The sequence below is a fragment of the Chiloscyllium punctatum genome, chromosome 10 (genome assembly GCF_047496795.1).
Source record: "Chiloscyllium punctatum isolate Juve2018m chromosome 10, sChiPun1.3, whole genome shotgun sequence".
Lineage (NCBI taxonomy): Eukaryota > Metazoa > Chordata > Chondrichthyes > Orectolobiformes > Hemiscylliidae > Chiloscyllium > Chiloscyllium punctatum.
The window spans coordinates 7,052,031-7,079,492 of record NC_092748.1 but is presented as its reverse complement, the minus strand read 5'-3'; the positions used below and the strand labels follow the sequence as shown (position 1 = coordinate 7,079,492).

General features: G+C 40.5%; 2 protein-coding genes across 5 annotated transcripts in view; one reads left to right on the top strand and one right to left on the bottom strand.

Moving 5' to 3' along the window:
- Window positions 1-9,180, top strand: part of LOC140481847 (eIF5-mimic protein 2) — a 29,712-nt gene extending 20,532 nt beyond the window's left edge. For both annotated transcript variants that reach the window (XM_072578394.1, XM_072578395.1), the window contains 3 exons: window positions 366-504; window positions 5,585-5,707; window positions 7,979-9,180. In XM_072578394.1, coding sequence (XP_072434495.1) covers window positions 366-504; window positions 5,585-5,707; window positions 7,979-8,007 — 291 coding nt within the window. In that variant the 3' untranslated portion in view covers window positions 8,008-9,180. The remainder of the gene's footprint in view (window positions 1-365; window positions 505-5,584; window positions 5,708-7,978) is intronic.
- The window catches only part of LOC140481846 (uncharacterized), a 41,480-nt gene that overhangs the window by 2,297 nt on the left and 11,721 nt on the right, over window positions 1-27,462 (bottom strand). For 2 of the 3 annotated variants that reach the window (XM_072578391.1, XM_072578392.1), the window contains exons 3-5: window positions 16,872-16,950; window positions 14,374-14,472; window positions 12,531-13,272 (exon numbers count right to left, since the gene is read on the bottom strand). In XM_072578391.1, coding sequence (XP_072434492.1) covers window positions 12,678-13,272; window positions 14,374-14,472; window positions 16,872-16,950 — 773 coding nt within the window. In that variant the 3' untranslated portion in view covers window positions 12,531-12,677. Of the gene's footprint in view, window positions 1-12,530; window positions 13,273-14,373; window positions 14,473-16,871; window positions 16,951-27,462 lie in introns of those variants that run through there. The other variant, XM_072578393.1, reaches the window with a different exon arrangement.

The following is a 27,462-nucleotide window of genomic DNA, read 5'->3' as shown; positions in this document are numbered from 1 at the left end:
AATAGAAATATAATATTGGGGTTCAACAAATCATTGTTATGTACTTATTTGCAGCAAAAATCACTTAAATCAACTTTGCCTTAAATAAAACTTACCAGCAGTGGGCCTTTTCAACTGACTATTCAGACATGGCAGAGATTGCGATAATGCAGTAAACCTCAGAAGTTGGAGGTATATAATTTTTGATGGTTTTGAAAGAGTGATGGTTCATAAGGTGCCAGTAAGAAAAAAAATTTGTAATATAACTTTTCTTCCAGGAATTCAACCAAATCCGAGAGCAAATATTTTGTGTGATTTGCGATATGAAACTCATGTTGTATTGAGCATGTATCTCATGATTTTTCTTTGTGTTGGGTGATTTTCAGCAATACAGCCCTCTCCTTTCTGCCTTCACTGTCCAAGGTCAGTCTGAGCTGACTTTGCTGCTGAAGATTCAGGAATACTGTTATGACAACATTCAATTCATGAAGGCCTTTCAGAAAATCGTGGTGCTTTTCTATAAAGGTAAGTGTGTGGTATGGATGACCAATGTTAATGTTATTGGCAATATCTAGCAGTGTCATGGGAATAAAAGTGTTTTTAACAATTTATGAATGTGTACAGAATGATCATTAAATTTCATTATTGGTATATGAAGAATTATGCTTACGTCTAGTGGGAGGATGGCAGGGTGGTAGAGGAGAAATGTCAAGGAACAATGTTTGAGTTTTATACCATTTCTGATAATGAAGTTACAAGGGAAGAGGATGGCCTAGTGGTCTTACCGCTAGTCTATTAATTCAGAAACTCCGTTAATGCTTTGTGGAATCCAACCCAGCCTTGTAGAATTTGAATTCGTTAGAAATGGCTGGATCAAGAATGTAATGATGACAGTGAAACCATTGTCGATTGTCAGGAAAAAACCATCTGGTTCTGTAATCTTCGTGGAAGGAAATCTGCCATTCCTACCTGGTCTGGACTATGTATCTCCAGACCCACAACAACTACCCTCTGAAGTGGCCTAGCAAGTTGCTCAGCTGTAACAGTTGCTACAAAATCGCAACAAAGAAATTAAACTGAATGGGGCACTGAACACAAAAATAGCCTTGTTGATCTTGCAAAGTTGTCCTTGCTAACATCTAAAACTATGCCAAAATTGGGGGAGCTGTCTCACAGTCTAGTCAAGCGATAGCCTGACATTGTCTCTAAAGTATGATTCATAGAATCTGACAATGTCCCAGGCATTATCCTCACCATTCCTTACCCAGCAGCTAGTGGCACAGTAGTATACAGTTAGGAGGGAATTGCCCGAGAGTTTTCAACATCTGGACCTCAATAAGTCTCATGACGTCAGGTTAAACACAGCCAAGGAAAGCTCCTGCTGTTTACCACAGACTGTCCTCTCTTGGCTGGTGGATCTGTACTACTCCTTGTTGAATAATATTTGGGGGAAGTACTAAGGATGGCAAGGGTGCAAATTGTATTCTGGTGGGACATTTTACTTTTCATCATCAAAAGTAGATTGCCAGTAGCACTGATGATTAGGCTGTATGGGTTCTAAAGGATATAGCTGCTGGACAGGGTCTGCAGCAGGTGGTGAGGAAACACAACAAGAGGGAAAAAGCATACTCTAGCTCACCCTTACCAATCTGTCCATGATGGTATTGGTGAAAGTGACCAAGTCCCACCTTCACATTGAGAATACCCTCCATCATGTTGTGTGGTGGTATTACAATACAAGAGGGACAGAAATGGATCTAGCAGTCCATATGAAGCATCCATGAGGCACTGTAGGCCATCAGCAGCAGAATTGTATAGCAGAACTATTAGCTAGGGGAGCAATGCTGATTCAGTGGAGAGTGCAGGAGGGCAGACCGACAAATAAGATGTCAATGCTGGTCAAGTATTGACAGGACTAGGAGATCAGTCCTCCCTCATCCAGTTGTGAATTGACAATTGAACAACTCATTGGAAGAGGAGGCTCCACAAATATCATCATCTTCATTCTCAATGATGGAAGGGTCCAGCACATCGGTGCAAAAGATGAAGCTGAAGCATTCACAGCAAGTTTTAGCCAGAAGTGCTGAGTGAATGATCTGTCTTCCTCTCCTGTGTTTCCCCTGCATCAGATACCAGTCTTCTGCCAATTTGATTCACTCCACATGATTTTAAGAAACATTTGGAGGCACTTTAAGTTAAATGCCTTGACAACATTACGTCAATGGTACTGAAAATTTGTGTTTCAGAACTTGCGATCCTAGCCAAGCTAGTCCAGTACAGTTACAACACTGGCATCTACCCAACAATGTGGAAGTTTGTCCTGTGCACATAAAGCAGGAGAAGTCCAACCTGACCAGTTGCCTATTCTCAGCCATCACTAAAGTGATGGCACCTGCTCATTGACACCCAGTTTGGGTTCCACCAGGGCCAGTCAGCTGATTATGTCACAGACTCAGTTCAACCATAGTCAAAAGAACTGAATTTCAGAGATGAGGTGACCGTGACTGTCATTGACATCAAGATTGCATTCAACTGAGTGTGGCATCAAGGACCCTTAGAAACATTGGAATTCCTGAGAATCTAGGGCACATGTTCAGCTGGCTGTAGTCGTTCCTGGAACGTAGGAAGATGGTTGTGGTGATTGGAGGTCAATCATCTCTGCTTTAGGATGTTTCTGCAGGAGTTTGTCAGGATACTAGCCTAACTACCTTTAGTTGCTTTATCAATGACTGTGTTCCTCCATCATAAGGTCAGATGTATGATATTCGTTGATCAAATATTAACCATTCGCCATTCCTCAGATATTGAAGCAGTCCATGCTTAAATGCAACAAGACCAGGACAATATCCAGGCTTGGGGTGACCAGTGGAAAGTAATATTTGTGTCACATGAATGCCAGGCAATGACTATCTCCAAAAAGAGGTACTGTCCGTTAGCATTCAATGGTATTACCATCACTGAATCTCCCACGAATAACATTTATGGAGATTTCCATTGTCCAGAAACTCAACTGAACTTGCGGTATAAATAGTTGCTGTGAGAGTAGATCAGAGGCAAGAAACATTGTGCTGAGTAACTCCCCATCTCGCTCCCCAAAGCCTGTCCAGCATCAACAAGGCACAAGTCAGGCGTGCAAAGGAATTCTGTCCACTTTCCTGGACGATTGCAGCAATAACAACACTCTACAAGCTTGACGCCAGGTCACAGCAGTCTACTTTATTGGCACCACATCTACAAACATTCACTCCCTCCAACCAATGCTCAGTAGCAGTGTTGTGTTCAATCTAGAATGTGCACTATGGAATTTCATAAAAAGTCTTTTTGGAAGTACCTTCCAAACCCATGACCACTTCCATACATGACAAAGGCAGCAGACGTGTGGAACAACCACACCTGCAAGTTCTCTTCCAAGTTGTTCACCATCCTTCCTTGTAAATAAATTGATCCTTCACTGTCATTTAGTTGTAATCCTGGAAATCCCTCCCTGAAGGCATTTTGGTTGTTGCTATAGCACTTGGAGTGCAGTGGTTCAAAAAGGTATCTTGCCACGACCATTACCACAAGGGCAACTAAGGATGGGCAATAAATGCTGGATAGTTGGTGTCATCCAAATCCCATGTGTGAATATTTTTAACAAAAACTGTTCTGCCTGAATTCGATCTCCTCTGATGTTGCTGTGTGTTAATGCTCCACCTTGAACAGGAGTTTTATGATTTCACTCCAGTAGCATTGTTGTTTTAAAAATATTTCTAACCCTCCCAACAATTGTGGACACAATTGTTCACATTCATTAACCTAAAGTATAGCCTTTTGAATCTTGTTTGGTATCTTGGTCAGATAACAGAGATTGTAGTCTATTCTTCCAACCATATTAATCTGTGTTGACTATGACATGCTTTGCACTTGCCACAGAAACCCTCTATCCTCTCCCCTGAAAGACAGAATAGTTTATCTTGACCCCTAGAAAATAGAAATTGGTTTTCATTCCATGTTGCATTCTCCATTTATAAATTCAGTCTTGACCAAGATTTTTTTTTCTACCATTTTTCAGAATATTTTCTTCTGAGAAAGGCAAAAAAAAGTGTCACCCAGAGCATTTTGTTAGTATATGGTTTGGTTTTTTTTTGTTGCCAAGATACTGACATCTGTTCTAATAGATCTTATTAGCTTATAATTTGGTAATTGATAGGTGAATCAGCCAAAATCTTGGACTCATTCAGAAAGCAGATTTAAATATCTGAGACACATGGAGGAAGCTACATTCCTACTTACCGATTCCTAGTCTTGCTTGCCTAGTCTAATTTCCAGAGGAAGTGGTGGATGAGGGTACAGTTACAAGATTTAAAAGACATTTGGATAAGTACATAAATAAGAACTGCTTGGAGGTATATGGACCAAGTGCTGGCAGTGGGACTAGTATAGTTTGGGATTACTTTTGGCATGGACTGGTTGGACCAAATGTTCTGTATCTAACTAAGAATCTATGACTGTATAACCGTATACAGACTGAATGCTATACACAGGCTTGAAGGAGGTGAGCTGTCAAAAGAGACTGGGAAAGAATTTGCTGCCTTCAGGGTTGCAACATTCAGGTTGGGAATTGAGCTTTGTAACAGTTGGGAATATTTTATATCAAGATGTAATTGTTTAAAATTGCTTACGCCCAAGGGACTGTTGGCAATGAGCCATCTTCAGTAAGATTTCTGTCTTGTATCATGGGTGGGTGCAGTTTAGCACTGATAGATGCAATGCAGGTCTTGTGTGCTAGCAAGAAGTGGACTTTCTGAAACTGGGAAATAAGCTGAGTAGTTGTCAGAGGTGCTTGCACCAAAATGTTGTTTGTTTTTGGCTTGTAATTTTTAAAAAAACTTTCAGAATGAATGCACAAATTATTCTACGAGTAGCAAGATATTTGCAACTGTAGGTAATTTTCTATTTCTAATAAAAGTTTTGCTTAATAGTAGGGGTTTTGGTTACCGGGGGAACCAGCTTTCATAGAACATCTAGCAGCAAGTTATTTGTACTTGGTTAATTATGGTGCTTGCGTAACTGTCATGCAAATAAAACAATCCTATTAAGCTATAGTGACACTGTTACACTTGCAGCAGTGAATTTGAGGTAATATTCTGAGAGGAGGCTGCACTTTAATCCTGAGTTTTCAGTTGCAAATTCACAATTCCCAACAGCAGGTAGAATGGATAGCTGAAATGTGAAATTATTGCTGGACTAAATAATCACTTTAGTCCCTGCTGTCTCCAATGCCGCCCCATCCAAAATTTTATTTACCGCATGAAAATGCAGAGCTTGTTAAGATTGCTTGTGAAGTACATATCATAATGGGGTCACCATTCCAGTAAGTCCCATAGAATTTGTGACTCCGGGAGTTGCACAGACTATATTATCACTGGAATATAGAATTACTGGAATCACTGGACATGGAACTGAAGCTGCACATTGCTGTTCTGTAGAAATTAATTCTTGGAAGATAGGAAGGTTCTTTTATTCTTTGATCTAATGTGATCTCTCTCACTCTCACTCTCTCTCTCTCTCTCTCTCTCTCCTTTTATTGGTATTTCCCTCCATCTACATTTCTTTCTTTTAACAGCTGATGTTCTGAGTGAAGAAGCCATCCTGAAATGGTACCGAGAGCCAAATATGGCAAAGGGAAGGAGCATCTTTCTGGAGCAGATGAAGAAGTTTGTTGAGTGGCTCAAGAATGCTGAAGAAGGTAGTATCTAATGGATTAATGTATTCACAGTGGGTGCAGGAATGCATGGCTTCTAAGAACAGACAACAGCCTACTAGTATAACATACATTTAGTCATGCATGTACTGTTGTTTCTGTATCAATGCATTGTTTAGTTTTAAAGTGTGATCTAGTGTACAGTATTTTAGGAGAAAGTGAGGACTGCAGATGCTGGAGATCAGAGCTGAAAATGTGTTGCTGGAAAAGCGCAACAGGTCAGGCAGCATCCAAGGAGCAGGAGAATCGATGTTTTGGGCATAAGCCCTTCTTCATTCCTGAATTCAGGAATGAAGAAGGGCTTATGCCCAAAACATCGATTCTCCTGTTCCTTGGATGCTGCCTGACCTGCGCTTTTCCAGCAACACATTTTCAGCTCTGTACAGTATTTTATGCAGGCTTGTATTGTATTTATGATGCATCTGTGGAGCAAGTGGGATTTGAACCCAGGCCTTCTGACAATACTGTTGGAATATTGCATGTAATTCTGGTCTTCTTTGGTATGCTTTCCTTTATTGGTCAGAGTATTGAGTACAGGAGTTGGGAGGTTGCGGCTGTACAGCACATTGGTTAAGCCACTGTTGGAATATTGCATGCAATTCTGGTCTCCTTCCTGTCGGAAAGATGTTGTGAAACTTGAAAAGGTTCAGAAAAGATTTACAGGGATGTTGCCAGGGTTGGAGGATTTGAGCTACAGGGAGAGGCTGAACAGGCTGTGGCTGTTTTCCCTGAAGCATCGGAAGCTGAGGGGTGACCTTATCGAGGTTTACAAAATTGAGGGGCATGGATAGGGTAAATAGGCAAAGTCTTTTCCCTGGGCTCAGAGTCCAGAACTAGAGGGCATAGGTTTAGGGTGAGAGGGGCAAGATACAAATGAGACCTACGGGGCAACTTTGTCACGCAGAGGGTGGTATGTGTATGGAATGAGCTGCCAGAGGATGTGGTGGAGGCTGGTACAATTGCAACATTTAGGAGGCATTTGGATGGGTATATGAATAGGAAGGGTTTGGAGGGATATGGGCCGGGTGCTGGCAGGTGGGACTAGATTGGGTTGGGATATCTGGCCGGCGTGGACAGGTTGGACCAAAGGGTCTGTTTCCATGCTGTATATCTCTATGACTTATAGCACAGACTTGTTGTATAGTAATCAAGGCAGAATGTGTTCAGCATAGTTTTAGCTGCCAGTCTTGATCATCTCGAATGGTAGAACAAGTTGAGAAGATTGAATAGGCCATGCTTGTTCCTTTTTTTTAAAATTGTAATTGGCAGGCCCTGACTTGCCAAATATTTGGTAATTACATTCCATTAAGATTTTTGTTTTCTATATTTGCTCAATAGTAATACTAATACAAGTAAACTTGTAGGTTTTGCTTTAGGACTTAAGGTTTAAATTGGAGATGCTGTTTCAGATAACCTGGTAATTTAAGGGTGTTTTCTGTCTCTAACATTGGAATAATAAAATCCATAGTTTGATTATAAAAGGAGGGAAGAGCAGGAAAATGCTGACAGCCTTCTTTTAACCAAATACAGCCCAAGCTGGCTGAGAAGTCACTTATTTTGTCATCTGTTGCTGATGCAGTGACAGCATAGCAATAGCGACCATTCAGAATACATTTACTGATTTTTCACCTGGACATATTTTGAAGAACAATTCAAAAATTACTTCAAATTTGAAATGGTAAGATTGCATTCAAAGGATCAGTAAAACTTATAGGTATAGGTATTGTGCCATAGCTTTATTATGAAAGGAACAGATCTATACAATAGATCTCAAAGGATTTCAAAAAGAATCACCAGCCACAACCGATGTCTGTTAATAAGCTGTGCAGTTAGAATACCCGTGTGCATGTTTCAGGCCTGTGCCGATCCTTCTTATTTTAAGTCAGATTTGACTATGCTTCAGCAAGTAAAACAAGAAAGTCCAAAGTTAATAGATGAACTGCAGTGACAAACTTTTTTTTAAACCAATGGTGATAGCTATGGAATAACCTGTTTGGTAGTGGTCATGAATGTACTTGTTTGGAAGTGGAATAAGACTTGTGGCTGTGAATATTCAGTGGGTGGTCAGTCTGTCATCAATATGTTCATCTTCCAAGAACAAAACTGAATTCATTCACAAATGTATACTTTTCTTAATGGCTGCATTGTATTTAGTGTACTTTTCTTAATGGCTGCATTGTATTTAGTGTACTTTTCTTAAAAGAAAAACTAAATGCTTGCCCTCCCTGGTAACACGTTATCATCTTCTCTCCACAGAATCTGAGTCTGAAAGTGAAGAGGACTGAATTTGGACGAATGTCAATTGAAATCATGTTCTGTATTTTTAATAAACCACAGGGGTTGTAGAATTGAATTTCAGAGTTCAGAAATTGTCTTGATTTGGCATTCTACCTCCTGTATTTTCTACTGTAATATCTAAATGTAAATTAAGGGCTTTTCAGTGATCACACTGGTTTGTTTTAATTCTGTTTTCTATATAATAAAGTTATTGCAGACATGTTCTGACTTCAAATTATCAGCTATAAAAGTCCGTTACAGTTTTGAACGGTTGGGTTTTTTTTAAATTCATCTTGATGAAGCTTTATATTTTTCTGGGGAAGTTCTCATTTTCAGATTTAATGGTAAATCAGTGCTTTCTTGATGAATCTTGGGGTTGTATTAGAGGGCCCAAGTTGTACATGACCTTAAGTTAAGCTTTGAAGGGTTCAGCACTTGCCGCTAAATGACCAGTGCTCTGTGGTGGTTATGGATGTGTTATGCCACTACTGGATTATATTACACCGTAAGTACAACTTGTTCAGACTCTTTGAAAGTTACCAAGAATTTACAGGAGGATGAAGTCCAGAAAATAAGACCATTTTATTTCAATCTTTTTTTTTTTGGCTACACAGTTGTGTTCTGTCCAAATCAAAATTGAGTACATGTTTAGTCCCAACAAAAGCAGTGGTGTTGTGACTTAATGGTTTCTTGCATTGTAAATGGAGAATTTCAAGTGCATCTTAATTTGTGTGGTCATACAAACCCTTTTGTCTGTATGCCGAGTGGTTTAAATCAAGTTGGTTCTTTTGTTGTTGTGTATTCTTCACAAATGTGTTACCCCAAGGAGCACAGTCCATCAGTCTTCAAATGTGTGCAATGATTGCAGGTTATCAGATCAATGGATTTTTGACCTGTGATTTGAGAAACTTGTGAATACATTTAGGTTTTTAAAACTCATTTTTGTAATGCACGAAACAGGAGGGATGGTTCAGAACAGTTCAGCTCTGCCGCCTTAAGTGCATTTCTTTTGGTGATTAAATGAACCCAGCAGGAGAGATAGAAGATGTTTTCGGAAATCATGGTTGGAAAACCCTTTCTTCACAGGGTTACTGTGTTACATGGAGAATTCTTCCCATTAAAAGAATTGTTAACTTTGGTTATATATGTACCAAAAATTAAACTACTTTTTATCAATCAAATTGCCTAGAACACTGGCTTCTTGCAGTTAATGCATATTACTTTTGTAAATTATGTATAGAAGTTTCTTTGGTGTTCTTTGGCTGCTTTACATGATAGAAATTAGTGAAAGTTTCTTTTCCTACTCAGTGAAATGGACACAAATGCCTTATTTTAAGGCTATTTTACCCAAATATTGTTAACTTTTTAAGCTGTTTGTTTCTCCTGAAACTACAGTAGAGCTTTCATAATGGTACAATTAAACTTTTTCTACTGAATATAGCACTAGTGAAGAACTAGTATTAGAACTAAATTGGCTTTAATATTTAAAGGCTTTAGTACAGGATATTTCATTTTCACGTTAGTACTGTAATCTGTGGATTATGCTTGATGTAGAGTGCACACACTACTTACCATAAAGTGACATGATTGGCTAAACTTAGTTATAGGTCTGTCAGTTCCCTGCAGGTAACTAACCAATAACTTGAAAGAATGTTGACTGCAACATAGATAAACGGTCATGTGTTGATTTTACTTTTTTTTTAAAAATCATGGGATGAGAGTATTACTGACTAAGCTAGTATTTATGGCCTGTCCCTAGTTACCCTTGAAGGTAGTGGTGAGCTGCCTTGAATGACTGCAATTCATATGCTGTAGCAATACCTACAATGCTATGGGGAGTTCTAGGATTTTGGGCCAGCAAGAGTAAAAGAACAGCAATATATTTCTAAGTCAGAGTGATGAGTTGCTTCGAGAACAATTTGCACCTGGTGATGTTCCCATGTATCAGCTGCCCTTTTTCTCGGTAAAAGTGGTTGTAGGTTTGGAAGGCGCTGCCTAAGGATTTTAAAATTTTCTGTGCTGTATATTGGAGATGAATGCTACGCCCGAGTATCTGTGGAGGAGAGAGTGAATGTGTTAATTTGGCTGCTGTGTCCTAGATGGTGTCAAGGTTCTTCTGTTGTTGGAGCTGCACTTATCCAGGCAGGTGAGCAGTATTCAAACACTCTCTTGTGACTTGTGCCTCATGGATGGTGGACAGTCTTCAGTTTTCCTAGCCTCTGACCTACCCTTGCAGCTACTGTTTGTATAGTGAGTCCAGTTGAATTTCTGGGTAACGGTAATCCCAGGAATGTTGACCATGGGGATTCAGTGATGGCAATGACATTGAATGCCAAAGAATGGGTGGTTAGATTCTCTCTTAGGGAGAATTGTCTGACATGAACGTTACTTAGCACTTGCTATCCCATGCCTTGTTGCACTTAAACATGGTCTATTTTGGTATCTAAAGAGTTACAAATGAACATTGTGCAATCATCAGCAAACTTCCCTATTTCTGACCTTTTATTGTGGAGGTTAGGTGAGGTTATTGATGAAGGAGCTGAAGATGTTGGACACTACACTGAGGAACTCCTGCAGAGGTGTCCTGGAGCTGAAATGACTGACCTCCCACCAGAAAATCATCATCCTATGTGCCAGGTATGAGTACAAATATCAGAGGTTGCCCCAATTCTTATTGGATCCTGTTTTGTTAAAGGTCTTTGCCAAATGCAGCCTGAATAACAAGTGCTGTCTCTCTTGCTTCACTCATTTTTAAGTCATAACAAACTCAGTGTTAACTCTTTCTCTCCATGGGTGCTGCCAGATCTTATACTTTTGTTCAAAACAAACAAAATAATTATCTGGTTTGTAGCAAAATTGGGAATAAAGAGCAGCAGGCCCTCAAACAATTTTACATAAAAGGGTTATAAAACAATAGTGGTTGCCTTTGTGCCTTCCTCCAAGTTGAAAACAATCTAAGAATTGTCAAGTTTGGTAACATTTGATATACACTAATTTGACAGGTTTCCTCTGGGATCCTGTTTAGCTTGGCAGAAGCTCAATATATAGTTTTGTTTAGACAGTGGTTCTCGAGAGAGTTATAAGAGAGAAAGCCTTGAGAAACATATCAACCAGTTGAATGGTGGAACAGAATTAGACTAACATCTCATGGTTTGTGTATAGTGATCAGTCCTGCTATGTTCAAGAATGACTCTACTGAGCTTATGATTATAATGCAATTGTGGCTTTTAATGCAATTTTGGCTAATTCTTGGCACCATCCATTAGGAAGTTCATAGCTTTGGAGAAATGTGCTCAGTGTGGATGAGTTGGACCAACAGGTCTGTTTCCTTGCTGAATGACTCCATTATTGCTATCTCAGGGATATAGTGCAGAATCTTCCAATCAGGATTTGTCATTTTGTATTTGACTCATTAGAGAAATTGATTATTTTTTTTCTGGACAAATTCCGGGGAGGGGTAAGGGATTAATTGTGGATGGAGTTAAGAGAATGCAAAGAACTTTGCTACTGGTTTGTAGGCAACTAATAGCAGCATAAAAGCTTCAGCTCCTACACTAGCATAGAAAGATGATTGCTTGTGATTTAAATGGCTGAGATACATTGAGATTTTATGCAGTCCAAAACATTGTCATTCCAGTGCAGATGGGGATTACACATAGGAATCCCCAAATTAGGGGAGTTTTATCTGGAACAGTCTACATCTTAGACAGTGATCTCTTGAAATCAAGAATATTTCATTGTATTTAATAGGTTTAACATTTATAGTCCAACTGATTTGTTCAATAGACCCTATGCTCAAGTCACTAACTACACTTTTTTTGCCCAATCTCCCATTAAAGATTTATATGCATTTGGAGACTAGGAATGATCAGGGATGAATCAGGTCTCAAATTTACTGAGTAAGTACAGAAGTTTGATAACTCAAGTTTAGCCAGGCATTAGGACCTTGCAATCTTGCCTGGATAATTTATCTGGCATTCAATTGTCCAAACTGTACTCCCTGCTCAAGTTGTTTAGATAAATCAAGGTTCTTCTAACCAAGGAGATAAAAGTGTAGAGCAGTAGGCTTGGTTTACATGTACTTTAGTAAAGCACTGACAAAGGTTCTCTATGGTAGACTAAGTAGTAAAGTTAGATCAAGTGTTGCAGGCTGAGCTTGCCAACTGAATACAAAATTGGCTTCGTGGCAGAAGCCTATTACTAGCAGTGTTCCACAGGGATCAGTGCTGGGTCCACTTCTTACGTAAATGACAAATGATTTAAATATAGAAGGCAGAGTTGTTCAGTTTAATAGTGCCACCAAAATTGGTTGTGAGATTAAAGATCAGTGGACTGAAGTGGCAGAGAGTTGAATTTGGATAAATGCAAAGTATTGCATTTTTGTAAAATAAGCAAAGGCAGGACTGGTGAGCAATAGCTAGATCAGAGACCTAGGGGTTGAGATACATAATTCTGTTTTGTGCTATACCAGTATTGTCCTTGTGGGTGTAATAGTCACTTGAATTAAAATAGCTTTGTCAGTAACAATATACACAGTTTAAATATTTATTAAACCAGCAAACTTAAAATAGTAATTTAGCAAAGTACAACAGAAACACTTTTCTACATTAAGAGCATATCCAGGTTTGAGAGAAGAGCTTTGTAGTGAATTGAAGGCAAGTTTGAAGGATCAAATAAGTCATTTCTCTTTAATGACACTACCTGATGAGGTCAAAGGTCTAGCCTTCAGTTTTGCAACCATAGAAGTAAAACCACTCTGTTTTAACCAACTAAAAGAACAGGGAGAAGTCCTAGAATTTGATTTGCTTTGTACTTCTACCCACTTGCTCCCTTTTTCATTTAGAGGATGCAATGGAGTTTCAGAATACTGTGAAGAAGTTGAAAATGCAGGTATTCTTTCTGGTACAAAATTCAGTGGCCTGAAATCAAATGTAAACATATCTACATTTGCACAGGTGCTGTTCTCCAACTGCACAGATTTGTAGTCAGAACTGTGAGAGCCACTTTGTGTATTATCAGAAAAATCACAGCTGCCTCTTTTAGTCCTGTCATCTCTAGTCAGGACAGCTGAGGTAAGTTTCCTTTTAACAGTACTAATCTCTATTTCTGAAATTTCATTATCTGAGATTACTGTAGAAGACAGCGGTGATTCAGGAAGCTTGAAAATGAAGAGCTGTTTCTTCTTTGATCTTTTCTTTGTCTTTTTTTGAGGCTGCATTTTGCTATGCATAGCCAGAAACTCATCTACTTTTCTTTTACAAGATCGTAGATTCCTACAGTTAAAAATAATTGTTTACATATTAAACCAAGCTCTCTGCAATACCAAGACATGACTGAGAAAAATGGTTAGTCAAATATCTGCCTATCAATTGGATAACTTACCAAAATGCAACATTTACAGCATTGCTCATTTGACTTGCAGCTCTAGATTTAGTATTCTAGTAATCAATTAAATTATAACATAGCAAAACACTTCCTCAATAAGAGCTAATCATGTAAGAGGAATTAGTATGCAAACCAAGACATGTAGTCAGCATCATAGTTGTAGGTGAAGACGCCAGTGAAAAGTCAAACAGCTAGACGCATTGGAAACTATTAGAAGTGGTGATTGATTACCATCAAGTGACTGGCTTAACTTATTAATGTACAGCATGTGGTACTTAATTTCAGATATGAACATGCTTACAATATGTTTGGGCTGGTAGCTCAACTGCAACCCCTACAAAGCATCAGGGAGGGGAAAGTTACATGGATCCTTAGTAGGAGGTAGTCACGCCACTTAAGATATGGTTTTTTGATTCCATTAGGAACAGGAGGGTGTGACTGAGTGAGATGGGTAAGGAGATCCACAGCAGGAGAGTCTGCTTTCTCAATCTCTTTCCCTCCATCACTCAAATCCATAAAAACAAAACTGCAGATACTGTAAGTTAATCACTGGAAAAGCTCAGCAGGCAATTAACTTTAGAGGAAGGGTCACAACTTGAGGGGCAGCTTGTCAGAGCTGTGGGGTCAGGTCTTCTGTACATTAAGGCTGAAAGAGATCCTTTATCAGAAAAGGAATTGAGGGTTATGGGAAGTGGCTGAAAAGTGGATGTGAAACGTCATGGGTGCTGCTGCTGCTGAATGGCCTACTACTGTTCCTATTTTAGTCTTGATTTATTGAATGTCAATTTTATAGAATGACAAATGAACTAAGACTATTGCAAAAGTAAATTTTAAATCTATGCTGACTACACAATTATCACACCCTTTTAAAGCACCTTACTGGCTATATTTAAATCTGACAAGTTGTGGATTAATTGAATGAGACTTTAAATCAGATAGGAGAAAGACTGACCAAGTTTGCTAATAACTCAAGAAACAAACTTTTTTACCTTTGCAGAAACACATGAGGTCGAGAACACTGTGGAATCCATTTTCCTGTAACTTCACTCTGAGCAGATGTGCCAATAGATTTCAAATACCAGCTTTCTCTGCAATTAGTCATAAATTGAGGTGATCAAACTCCATTTGAATAAAGTGAAAATAATTTCTCATGTAGGAATTTTGGTTTTAAAGCTGAACTATTTGCATTGTATTATGTTACAGAATAGCACTTTATGTAGGTCAAAAGTTTGTAAAGTTATCAGGAAAGTATAAGGTGTCTCATGGTGTTATAGAAGGTAGAAAGAACATTACAGCAAGTTAAGCACAATGATAGAACAAATAGGTGTTTTTTCACCCATGAAAAAAGTTACCTACAAGGACTATTTTGCAACATTTTTTCCAGTTACATAAACATTTCTATCCAACTGACAGCATTAAAGCACCTGAGTGCTTGTCTAAAAATCTTTATTAAGGCCACAACTAGATGAAATTTAGACTAAGTAGTAGTTTAATCATTAGAACTATTTTAGAAAGTTATTTAGCACAATGCAAGGAGGAACCAGACATTTTAGTAACATTTCTAAAAAGAAATACTTTGGCTATTGAGATGTACAGAAAGATCCAAGTATAATTTGAATTCTGCTCCAGGAGAAACTAAGGGAGAATAATTGGTATCTAAAGTTGCCTCATTTTAAAAAAACTTTTTTTATATTACAGTAAAACAGCAATGCTTAGTAGAATTTAAAAACCAGGAAGTAGAAATCTCTCTGCAATGGAGGCTGAGAGCTGCAAACATTGGAGCTGGAAACATTGCACTCTTGTCCCATGTTCTGATCTATTTCACTTTGGGATGGATATGGTAGTATAGCAACAGTTTCCTTGCATTCAAACTGCTAAAGAAAACCAGAATAAATTTTGAAAAAAAAAGTCTTTTGATTGCTGAACCTTCTGTTGCTGGGACAAAGTTAAGGTCATTGGCCAAAAAATAACCAAGCAACATTTTAATAATACTGTGCTTTTATGAAATGGAAGTTACAGCCTAAAGAGCTGGACACAAAAGACTTGCAGGGTTTTGGGACTAAGTTAGCCCTACCAAAAGATCCAGCATGCGCAAGATAAGAATCTCCTTCTACAGTAATATTCTAGAAACTTAATAGCATATAAAGCTCAAAACAATTCAGCTTTTCTTGGAATAGGTTTTTAATTTCAGCTTTTTAAACATTCAAATTCCTGCTTACAAGTGAGTAAATGTTCAACTACTTTCATTTAACAGGAACCAGGTCAATTAAAAATGTTATCAGGTGCACTTCTGGTTATTTCTTCTATCTTTAGTTTGGCTTTCTATTTTTTGAAAGAAAGAGAATGGAAAACCAGCCACAAAACTAAACAGGTGAAATAAAATTTAAGAACAGGAAGACATTTATTTTGTAAAAATTTGATATGAAACAGACTTTTGTCTCTAAGTAGCCTGGTGATTATGGTGCAACATACAGCAAATTCTCACTTAAAGATTCTCAAGAGTGCAGCTGCAACTTAGGAATGAATGTTAAAGCCAGACTTGGCTTCCTGTGGACTTAAAGAAAAAATGGAAAATAAATCAAAACAAGCACTATACAGTCAGCATTTCAGGACTTCTCAATGCAAAACTTGAACATTGAATAGTATAAGTTTCTAAACACCTCCACTTGTATACACTAGTTTTAAAAACAAATACTACATAAAAATGTCCTTCAACTAAGTTGGCAGCTAAACGCACCTGTTTTAATTGGTCTGAGTCCTGCTAAAAAGAAAAACTGGCAGAACTATCTGCACTATTCAACTTCCACCACCAGGTGATGCCCAGAACTTCAGTACAAATTTAGAATGGCAGCCAGAGCAGAAATGAACACTGGACTCTTGAAAGAGAACAAAAAAAAAGCTGGGGATGGGGGTCAGTGGAAGTAGGGAGGCCAGAAACTGGATGAAGGCTAGCAGGAATGGAGTTACAGGAGTGGAAGCACATGGAAAGGTCTCTACTAGGGAGCCCAGGATATAGCAGACATTAATAAAACAGTGACACTGTTTATCATAGAGAAACCAGAACAACATTAACTGATTCACCTCTAAAATGGGAACTTACTATGCATTTAATTGTAAATTAATTTAAAAAAGAAAAGCCAAACACTTTCAATAATTCAGAACCACTTTGAAGATTACTTACCATTCACCTCTAAAATCTCAAAACAACTTTCCAAAAAAATAAGGGAGTCACCTTATGTGCAAAGTATAAAAAAGTGAACAACTAGCATGCGTGGTCACATAGCATCCAAAGATTAGAGATGCCTAAAACTTTGTAAAATACCTTATATTATGTGTTTAGTCTGGTACTAGGCAGAAGAGATCAAAGTAAAACATGCATTTTGGAAGTGAAAATTTGCAACTGTGAACACATGTCTTATGTTGTGGCTGAAACATTAACTTGTGAGTCAAGTACATTGAAAAGTGGTTATTGCTCTGATCTACTTACTTTTTACTTCTCTGTACAGGACTTCTAGGCAGCAGAGGCTTTTTCAAAATCCATTGGTCACATGATAAAGAAGTGGGATCTGAAAAATGTCATTTATAGCAGTTAAATCAACCTTACATGATTTAAATACACTTACTACCCAGTAGTGCTTGGTGTATTTGATGCAAAAATTTGTTTTTAAACAATGTAGAGGAAATTAACGTGTTAAAACAGCAACTAATTAATAGACTACCATCAACATACAACATTTTAACATGGTCAGAAATGGTGCTCCAGTATTTTAATCTTACTATTCGGATCTCCAGCCCATTATGAACAGCAACTTGCATAAATACAGAACCTATTTAGTATAAAATTCCTAATCCACTTTACTTGACGAGATTAAGACAGGTGAGAGACCGCTCAAAATAGAGGGAGAGGGGGGTACAGGGAAGGAATTCCAAACTTACGACCCACGCAGACGAAGGCATGACCAAGGACTAAAAATCAGTAATTAAAAACAGCAGGTATGACAACATCAGCGGATAAAGTTAAAATCAACACCAGGTTATTGTCCAATGGGTTTGGTTGGAAGCACTAGCTTTTGGAGCACTGCTCCTTCATCAGGTGTTTTGTGGAGTATAAGATCATAAGACAATTTATAGCAAAAGATTAGCATCATACAGTGATAGACCCTGTATTGACCAAACCTAGATTGGTTAACTTTCTCATCTTTTAGAATGGGTTGCAGGTTTCAGTTCATTAACATGTAAATCCCAGAACTTTAGGTCCCCCTCGAAATAACTTAAGGTTTTATAACAAAGGTGACATTGCAACTCAAACAATGCATTTAAAGGTGTGAGGTCAGAGTCTGGGCTGTATACCAATCTTGAGTCAGACTGGTTCTATTTCCAAAGTGGAATTTACAAAATATTCTGTGGATTGATTGCCTACACATTGCTCAAAAAAATCCATAAAATGGAATTCTATTTGCAGACACATTCTGTAAGTACAAATTTACCCCATAGACTTGTGCACAATCATGTGTGCAGACACATTACCAAGCTTGCATACATGCAAGCACTTGTTCAAGTTCAATTGTAATGGATTAGAAGCCTCTGGATAGGGGTGTGGTTTGGGAGGAATGCATGAGTGTAAGTGAATGTACAGAGGAAATGTCAATCATCCAAAGGAGATAGAGGTCCTGATAGAAACATATCAAAAACGGGTTTCCAACAGTCAGTCATCGCATCTTTTGTTTACAGTGATTAAACAGACAGTCTCCAAATGACTGACCTCCTGCCCTCTCTCTCCCCACAGTCCCCCTAGATGTACCCTACACCCACCCCACTTCCCCAGATAATCTCTCCAACATTGTTCTGTACAGGACAAACATGGAACCTGTCAAAGTTGCAGCAAAAGGTTGTGTGGGTTTATGTACAATTTGGAGACTTAACCCACAAAGGCAGCTGTAGCAGCAGTCTTGATGTGTGTGTCCAATCTGGCTGCCCCAGGGAGGTGGTGGCGTTGGAGGGCAGAGGGGGTGTTGGATGGAGAGAGACAGGGATGGGGGGGGGGGGGGGGGGGGGAAAGGGGTGTAGAAGGGTCACCTGTAGTGTAACATGAACCTAAGGTCCCAGTTGGAGCCATCCTCACAGGTACTGAACTTGGCTATCAGCCTCTGCTCAGCCACTTTTGCATTGTTACCTATCTCAAAGTCAAACATGGAGGATTTAAGGCCAAATCTCCCTGACTGCTGAAGTGTTTCCAACTGAGAGGGAACACCCCTGTCTGGTGATTGTTGTGCAGTGTCCATTCATCTGTTGTCAGGGTGTCAGCTTGGTCTCACCAATGTACCATTGTCATGGCATCCTTGTCTGTAGCACGAGATAGACAACACTTGCTGAAATCACATGAATACATGCCATGTACAATGTAGGTGGTCTCCCACACATTAATGGTGGTGTCTGTGTCAACATGACATCTTGCAGTGGTTGCCATGTCAGGATTGTACAGTTGTGGACAATGTTGCCATGAAGGCTGGGCAGTTTGCTGTGACCAATAGTCTGTTTAAAGTTTGGCAGTAGTTTAAAGGCAAGAAGTGAAGGCATAGGTAAGGACTTTTGAGACGTGCTCATCCTCATTGATGACCAAACAAGGTGTTCCCTTCCAGTTGAGGGACATTCAGCCTCGGATCTTCAGGTGACCATACTCCAAAGCAGACTTTGGGAGAGGCAACAATGCAAAGTGATCAAGCAGAGGCTGATAGCCAAGTTAGATACCCATGAGAATAGCCTCAACTGGGACCTTGGACTTGTATCACAACAATCTAGGTTTGTTCAATACATTATTTCAGTTGCATGACACTAATCTTTTGCTATAAATAGTGTTGAATTATCCGAAACTCCACGACCACCTGAAGAAGGAGCAGAAAGAAGAAAGCAAGCACTTCAAATTAAGCTCCTCTACATCATAGCATCATGGAGTGCAAGCAAAGTTGATGAGTCCAGTTGCACTTCAATTAACCAGTGTTGTGCATTAAGCCAACATTAGAATATAGGAATCACAGACTACCTTACAATTTAGATAATCTATTACTTTGTTGGCTTTATCTGTTGAAGTCAGCATGGAAATGGACCCTTCAATCCAACTCGTCCATGTTGACTAGATATCCCATCCCAATCTAGTCCTACCTACCAGCACCTGGCCCATATCCCTCCAAACACTTCCTATTCATATACCCATCCAGATGCCTTTTAAATGTTACAATTGTTTTAGCCTCCATCATTTCCTCTAGCAGCTTATGCCATACATGTACCACCCTGTGGAAAAGGTTGTCCCTTTTATATCTTTCCCCCCTCTCCTTAAACCTATACCCTCTAGTCCTGGATCTCCCCACCCCACCATCTCCGTAATCGGAGGTATCCTTCTTTGCTGTCCACTACACCTCCAATTTTGGTGTCATCTGCCAATTTACTAACTGTACCTCTTATATAAATGATTTTGATCTCTGCATAAGTGACAAAGTAGTGGACACAGCACCAATCCTAGTGTGTCACTCCACTGGTCACAGGCCTACAGTCTGAAAAACAACCCACCACCATCCTTTGCCTTCTACCTTTGAGCCAATTCTGTCTCCAAATGGCTAGTTCTCCCTGTATTCCCGAAGATCTAACCTTGCTAACCAGTCTCCCATGGGGAACTTTGTCAAACGTCTTACTGAAGTCCTTATAGATCATGTCTATCACTGCACCCTCAATCCTCTGTTACTTCAAAAAACCCAAATCAAGTTTGAGAGACATGATTTCCCACGCAGCCACGTTGACTATCCCTAATCAGTCCTTAATTTTCCAAATACATGTAAATCTTGTCCCTTCAGATTTCCTCCAACAACTTGCCCACCACTGACATTAGGCTCACTGGTATATAGTTCCCTGGCTTGTCCTTACCTCCTTTCTTAAATAATGGCACCATGTTAGCCAACCACCAGTCTTCCAACACCTCACCTGTGACTATCAATGATACAAATATCTCAGTAAGAGGCCCAGCAATCACTTCCTTAGCTTCCCACATAGTTCGAGGGTACACCTGATCAGGTCCTGGGGATTTATCCACTTATGCATTTCAAGACATCCAGCACTTCCTCCTCTGTAACATGGACATTTTTCAAGATGTCACTATTTCCCCACATTCAATATCTTCCACATCCTTTCCCACAGTAAGCACTGATGCAAAGTACTCATTTAGTATCTCCCCCATCTCCTGCAGCTCCACACAAATGTTGCCTTGCTGATCTTCAAGGGGCTCTATTTGCTCCCTAGTTACCCTTTTGCCCTTCATGTAGTTATAAAATCCCTTAGCTTTGGTATATAGGGTTGAGGAGAATCTATCTCATGTTACTTTTCTGCCCTCCTGATTTCCCTCTTAATGTACTCCTACTGCCTTTATACTCTAAGGATTTACTCAATCTATCCCGTTAGTTTCTGGCCCATGCCCATTATGGCCCCTTTATTGGGCTCGTTTTACTTCAATTTTGCCACCTTAGACTTTCAGACATTTCCAAACTAAACCTAGTCTGAAGGCATCAGTCCATCAATAGTTCTGCTGGGGCTATACTCCCATTGTAATATATGGCGTTGTCCAAGTGTTGAAGAGGAAACATGCAAGCTTAGTTTCTAAAGACACTATAGTTTACCATTTCATATTACTTTTGAATATTCGCTAAGTCAGACTCTTTGAGAAAGTATGGTAGGATGCCATGCAGATATGCCTTGCTCTGTAGGCACAATTAACACTATCTATTGTTGGGGAGAAAACCTTTAGGAAAGTTTAATTGGTATCCTTTAAAACACACAAGACAACAAGGCTATATTGGCCATAATGATCCCAGTACATCCCCAGTTTAACTCCAGTTATGGATGGGCAATAGATCCCCCTACTGGTGCTACATGGTAAGGTCCCAACCTTTTTGGAGAGACTAGCTACAGAAAATCTGCATGGCTTGGTAACAGATCTTTAAAATTAAAGTTGTGCTAAATATGAAGTCATCAGGAAGTATCCTGAAGTGTTCCTACAGGACATTGGGAGGATAAAAGGCTCTAGGGTCAAGATCTATGTCGGGGCAGAGGCTCGATCTAAATGCTTGAAGGCAAAATTGCCCCCCATTGCAATTCAGCCTCAACTTAGGCATGAAGGGCAAAGTCCTGAGGAACCTGGAATCATATGGTCAGTGCAAATGCTGAATGGGACTACTGGTGTGGCCCAATTTTAGAACCTGACAATTCAATCTATCCCCGTGGGGATAGGTTGATGGTCAACAGAGCCTCCTGCTTAGATACCCCATGTCACACATAAAAGACTTGAATGCAAGTCTGGCTGAGGTTTGGGGAGGGCCCAATTTCAAAATTGGACACAAGACATGCCCATCTCCTATTGGAGCTTTTAGGTGTCATCTAGGAAGGACGCCACCATAAAAAAAAAGTTAGAGGAAATGTATGAATACACTAGTCACACAGCACGGATCCAGAGACTTTGGTCCAACTCGTCCATACCAACATCCTTTCACAAATTAAACTAGTCCCATTTGCCTGCATCTGGCAGATATCCCTCTAAACGTTTCGTAGTCATGCACCTATCCAAGTGTCTTTTTAATGTTGCAACTATACTTACATCTACCACTCTAGTGGTTCATACCACACGAACCACAAAAAAAAGTTGCATCAGGTCCCTTTTATATCCTCTCACCTTAAAAACATGCCCCCTAGTTCTGAATTCTCCTACCCAGAGGAAAACACCTCTGCTATTCCCCTCTCTATACCCCACATGATTTTATAGCCTCCATGAAGGCACCCCTCTTACCCGCCTGTCTCGTTCAGATAATCAAGGTTCCTTTGTACACAGTATTTCAAAAGTAGCCTCACCAATATCCTGTACAACCTCAAGATATTCCAACTACACTCAAAAGGTCTGAACAATGACAGAAAGCATACCAAATACCACCTTTACCAGCCTACCTTGAATGCAACTTCCAAAAGAAATATGTACCTAAACCTCTAGGTCTCTGTTCAACAATACTCCCCATCCCGAGGCCATATCATTAACTGTATAGGTCCTGCCCTTGTTCATGTTATCAAAATACAACACCTAGCCTTTATCCAAAAGAAACTCCGTCTGCCAATTAGAATCATGAACTCCAATGAGGAAGCAGTCCATTTGGCCCAGAGAGTCTGTACCGACCCTCTAAATTGCATCCCATCCTGGCCCCAATCACCATAACACATTTGCCATGGCTAACCCACCTAGCCTACACATCCCTAAACATTATGGACAATCAGTATTGTCAATCCACCTAACCTGCACATCCTTGGTGGGAGGAATCCAGAGCACTTGGAGTAAATTTATGCATGTACAAGGGGAACATGCAAATTCCACAGCTAGATTCAAACCTGGGTCCTTGGCACTGAGGCAGTGTTGTACCACAGCCACTCTGATCAAGATCTTAGTGAACCTTCTTCACTGTCAACTATACCAAATTTTTATTTGCAAACTTAACCATGCTTCCAAAATTCTCATCCAAATAATATATGCATGATAAACAGTAGACCCAGCATTATCCCTGCAGAGCACCACTGGTTACAGACCCCCAGACCGAAAAGCAATCTTCCTCCACCACCACTCTGTTTCCGACCATAAAGCTCATTTTGTATCCAACTGCAAGCTCTCCCCGAATCCCACGTGATCTAACTCTACTGTTTATCATGTGGAACTTTCTCAAAGGCTTTGCTAAAATCCACATATACAATGACTACTGCTCTGCCCGCAATCTTTTTGGTTAAATCCTCAAAACTCAAATCATGTTTGAGACATTTGTCACACAAAGTCATGCTTACTAACCCGAAGCAGTCCTTGCTTCTCCGAATGCATGCAAGTCCTCTCTCAGAACCCCCTCCAACAACTTCCCCACTGATGTCAGTTTCCAGGCTTTCCTTCCAGCTTTTAAAATAAAGGCATAACATTAGCCACCCTCCAAGCTCTGTGGCACCTTACCCATGGTTGTAGATGATACAAATCTCTGCTGCGGGCCCCACAATATCTTCCTTGGCTCCTACAATATCCTGCGATACACCTGATCAGGTCCTAGAGATTTGTCTGCTTTTGTTTTTTAGGACCTCCAGTATCTCCTCTTCTGTAACGTGGACTGTTTTCAAGACAAATATTTATTTCAGAATTCCCCAAGCCTCCACGTCTTTATTCAAGGTAAATAAAGACAACATATTCATTAGTATGATTAGATGCCCTAGTGTGGAAGCAGGTCCTTTGGCCCAACCAGTCCACATGAACCTTTGAAGGAGTAACCCACCCAGACCCATTTCCCTCTGACTAATGCACCCAACACCATGGGCAATTTAGTATAGCCAATTCACCTGACCTGCACATCTTTGGACTGTGGGAGGAAACTGGAGCACCCAGAGGAAACCCACACAGACAGTGAGAACATGCGAGCTCCACACAGAGGCTAGAATCAAACATGGGACCTGGTACTGAGGCAGCAGTGCTAACTGAGTACTGTATCTCTTCCATCATCTGTGGTTCCACACAGACCACCTCACTGATCTGTTAAGTTGCTGTTTTGCTCTTAAATGAACTTGTAGAATGTGTCTGGATTATCCCCAACTTTCTCTGCCAAGGCTCTCACTCATCCCCTTTTTGTCTTTCCGATTTCCTGGTTAAGAATGCCCGACTCCCCTTGTACCCTTCAAGAGGATCACTTAATCCCAGTTATAGAGTCATAGAGATGTACAGCATGGAAACAGACCCTTTGGTCAAACTCATCCATCCTGACCAGATATCCCAACCCAATCTAGTCCTACCTGCCAGCACCCGGCCCATATCCCTCCAAACCCTTCCTGTTCATATACCCATCTAAATGCCTTTTAAAATGTTGCAATTGTACCAGCCTCCACCACATCCTCTGGCAGCTCATTCCATACACTTCCCACTCTCTGCGTGAAAAAGTTGACCCTTTGGTTTCTTTTACCTCTTTCCCCTCTTACCCTAAACCTATGCCCTCTAGTTCTGGAGCGCCCCTCTCCCCCAACCACTGACACCAGGGAAAAAATTTTGCGCATTTACCCTATCCATGCCCTTTATAAATTTTGTAAACCTCAATAAGATCACCCCTCAGCCTCTGACGCTCTAGGGAAAACAGGCCCAGCCTGTTCAGCCTCTCCCTATAGCTCAAATCCTCCAACCCTGGCAACATCCTTGTAAATCTTTTCTGAACCCTTTCAAGTTTCACAACATCTTTTCAATAGGAAAGAGACCAGAATTGCACGCAATATTCCAACAGTGACCTAACCAATGTCCTGTACAGCCGCAACATGACCTCCCAACTCCTGTACTCAATACTCTGACCAATAAAGGAAAGCAGACCAAACACCTTTACCTTATCTACCTACGACTCCACTTTCAAGGAGCTATGAATCTGCACTCCAAGGTCTTTGTTCAGCAATACTCTCTAGGACCTTACCATTAAATGTATAAGCCCTGCTAAGATTTGCTTTCCCAAAATGCAGCACCTCGCATTTATCAGAATTAAACTCCATCTGCCACTCTTCAGCCCATTGGCCCATCTGGTCCAGATCCTGTTGTAATCTGAGGTAACCCTCTTCACGGTCCACTACACCTCCAATTTTGGTGTCATCTACAAACTTACTAACTGTACCTCTTATGCTCACATCCAAACCATTTATGTAAATGACAAAAAGTAGAGAACCCAGCACCGATCCTTGTGGCACTCCACTGGTCACAGGCCTCCAGTCTGAAAAACAACCCACCACCACCCTCTGTCCTCTACCTTTGAGCCAGTTCTGTATCCAAATGGCTAGTTCTCCCTGTAGTCCATGAGATCTAACCTTGCTAGTCAGTCTCCCATGGGGAGCCTGGTCAAACGCCTTATTGAAGTCCATATAGATCACATCTACAGCTTTGCCCTCAATCCTCTTTGTTACTTCCTCAAAAAACTCAAGCAAGTTTGAGAGACATGATTTCCCATGCATAAAACCACACTGACTATCCCTAATCAGTCCTTGCCTTTCCAAATACATGTACGTCCTGTCCCTCAGGATTCCCTCCAACAACTTGCTCACCACTGACATCAGGCTCACTTGTCTATAGTTCCCTGGCTTGTGCTTACCACCTTTCTTAAACAGTGGCACCACGTTTGCCAACCTCCAGTCTTCCGGCACCTCACCTGTGACTATCGATGATACAAATATCTCAGCAAGAGGCCCAGTACTCACTTCTCTAGCTTCCCACAGAGTTCTTGGGTACACCTGATCAGGTCCAGTTATAGGATAACAATAATACATAAAATAAATCAAATGAATTATTGCTCAAAACAAGAACAGGATAAATGTCTCAACTACTATCAACACGAGGAATGTAGTCACAATCACAGTTGTGCAGCATTTCCCCTTGTTTCCCACATGCGATCACAATGGGCAGCATGGTAGCAGAGTGGTTAGCACTGCTGCCTCAGTGCCAGGGATCTGGGTTCGATTCCACTCTCGGCAACTGTGTGGAGTTTGCCCATTCCCCAGTATCGGCGCGGCTTTCCTCCGGGTGCTCTGGTTTCTTCCCAGGTGTGCAGGTTAGATGGATTGACTATGCTCCGTTGTCCAATGTCTTAGGGGATATGCAGGCTAGGTGGATTAGCCATAGGAAATGTGGGGTTACAGGGATGTGGTGAGTCTGAGTTGGATGCTCTTCAGATGGGTCGGTATGGACTCAATACATCGAATAGCCTGCTTCCACACTGTAGAGACCATCTTTCTACATTACCAGACTGACAAATTTAAATTCACAGCTGGACAAACATCCATTTCTAGCTCAGGCTCCAGGGAGATCAAGAAAATACTTACTAGTCACACAAATTGAATCTTAAGCTTTCACCATCCCATTTATCATAGAACACCTACTGGCGTTCTCATCTGGTAGCAAATCAGGACAGTCAGTACTTCCACAGCATCACTTTTCATTTCCCATTCCAATAGGCCAGTCTGCTCATTCAGGAATACACTCCACTCCCCTTATGTGCTTCCCCACTATTCTGTCACCACCCTTACCCCCACTTCAATCCATGCCTCTATCTATATTTCTTATTCCTCACCCCACATAATGCACCCACTCAATATCATTAGAGTGCTCTTTTCCACACTGGTCTTTAAATCCAGCACTGAAAGACGGACCTCAGATTGACTGCTGTCTAGCCCAGTGACCAATCCTGACAGACACAGTCCTAGATAATGACTGACCAGACCCCTGAACATTCTTCATACAGCTTTCTGATGGCCCTATGGGACTGATCAAGACCCACTTGGCGTGTAGTCAGATCATGACCATGACTGTCCCATGCAAAACAACTGACTGGAGCCAAGACCCTGGACTATGAATGGACAGTCCTAGGCTGATTTCATCAAGAGCCATTGACTGATAGCTGCCATCCCCATGGACTCAGGATGACCAACCCCCCCCATACTATTGGTAATGGCTGTTTGACTGAAAAAAAAATCAGTGATGTTTATCTCCTGGACTGATCATTACAGAGAGGTGTCATAAAGCAGCCTAGCTGAGAGTCTGCACTAAACAAGCCAATATGGCAGACTTGGGAGTTTAACTGCTACAGCAGGAATTGTGTGGTCATCTAAGTGGGCATCGAGTGAGTGGTTACTAAGGGAGCAAGTCAGCTGTCCTGAGATGTAGCCTGGTCCAACCTGTGAGGTGGGTACCTGACAACAGTACTAACATTTCCTCACAGTAGCAATCCCAGTGTTAGTTGCTGATGTGCCAAAACCGTAACTTTAAATTACAGAAGCATCCTGCAAGTGGATCAGACTGGTGCCAGGAGAGTCCTGCAAGACCAGCAATGTCTGTTAGAGAGGTGCATGCAGTCAGTGCTCATGGAGTATTTCCTGTGACATTGTTGCCTGGTTGTCAAAATGGCAGTGCAGCAGAGCAAGCACCAAATTAGAGAGAGTTGCTAAGTACCTGCCTTGACTTTCAGGCGAGGGATTTTTGGCATTTTTTTCATAGTAGTAGCAGGGTAGGAAGC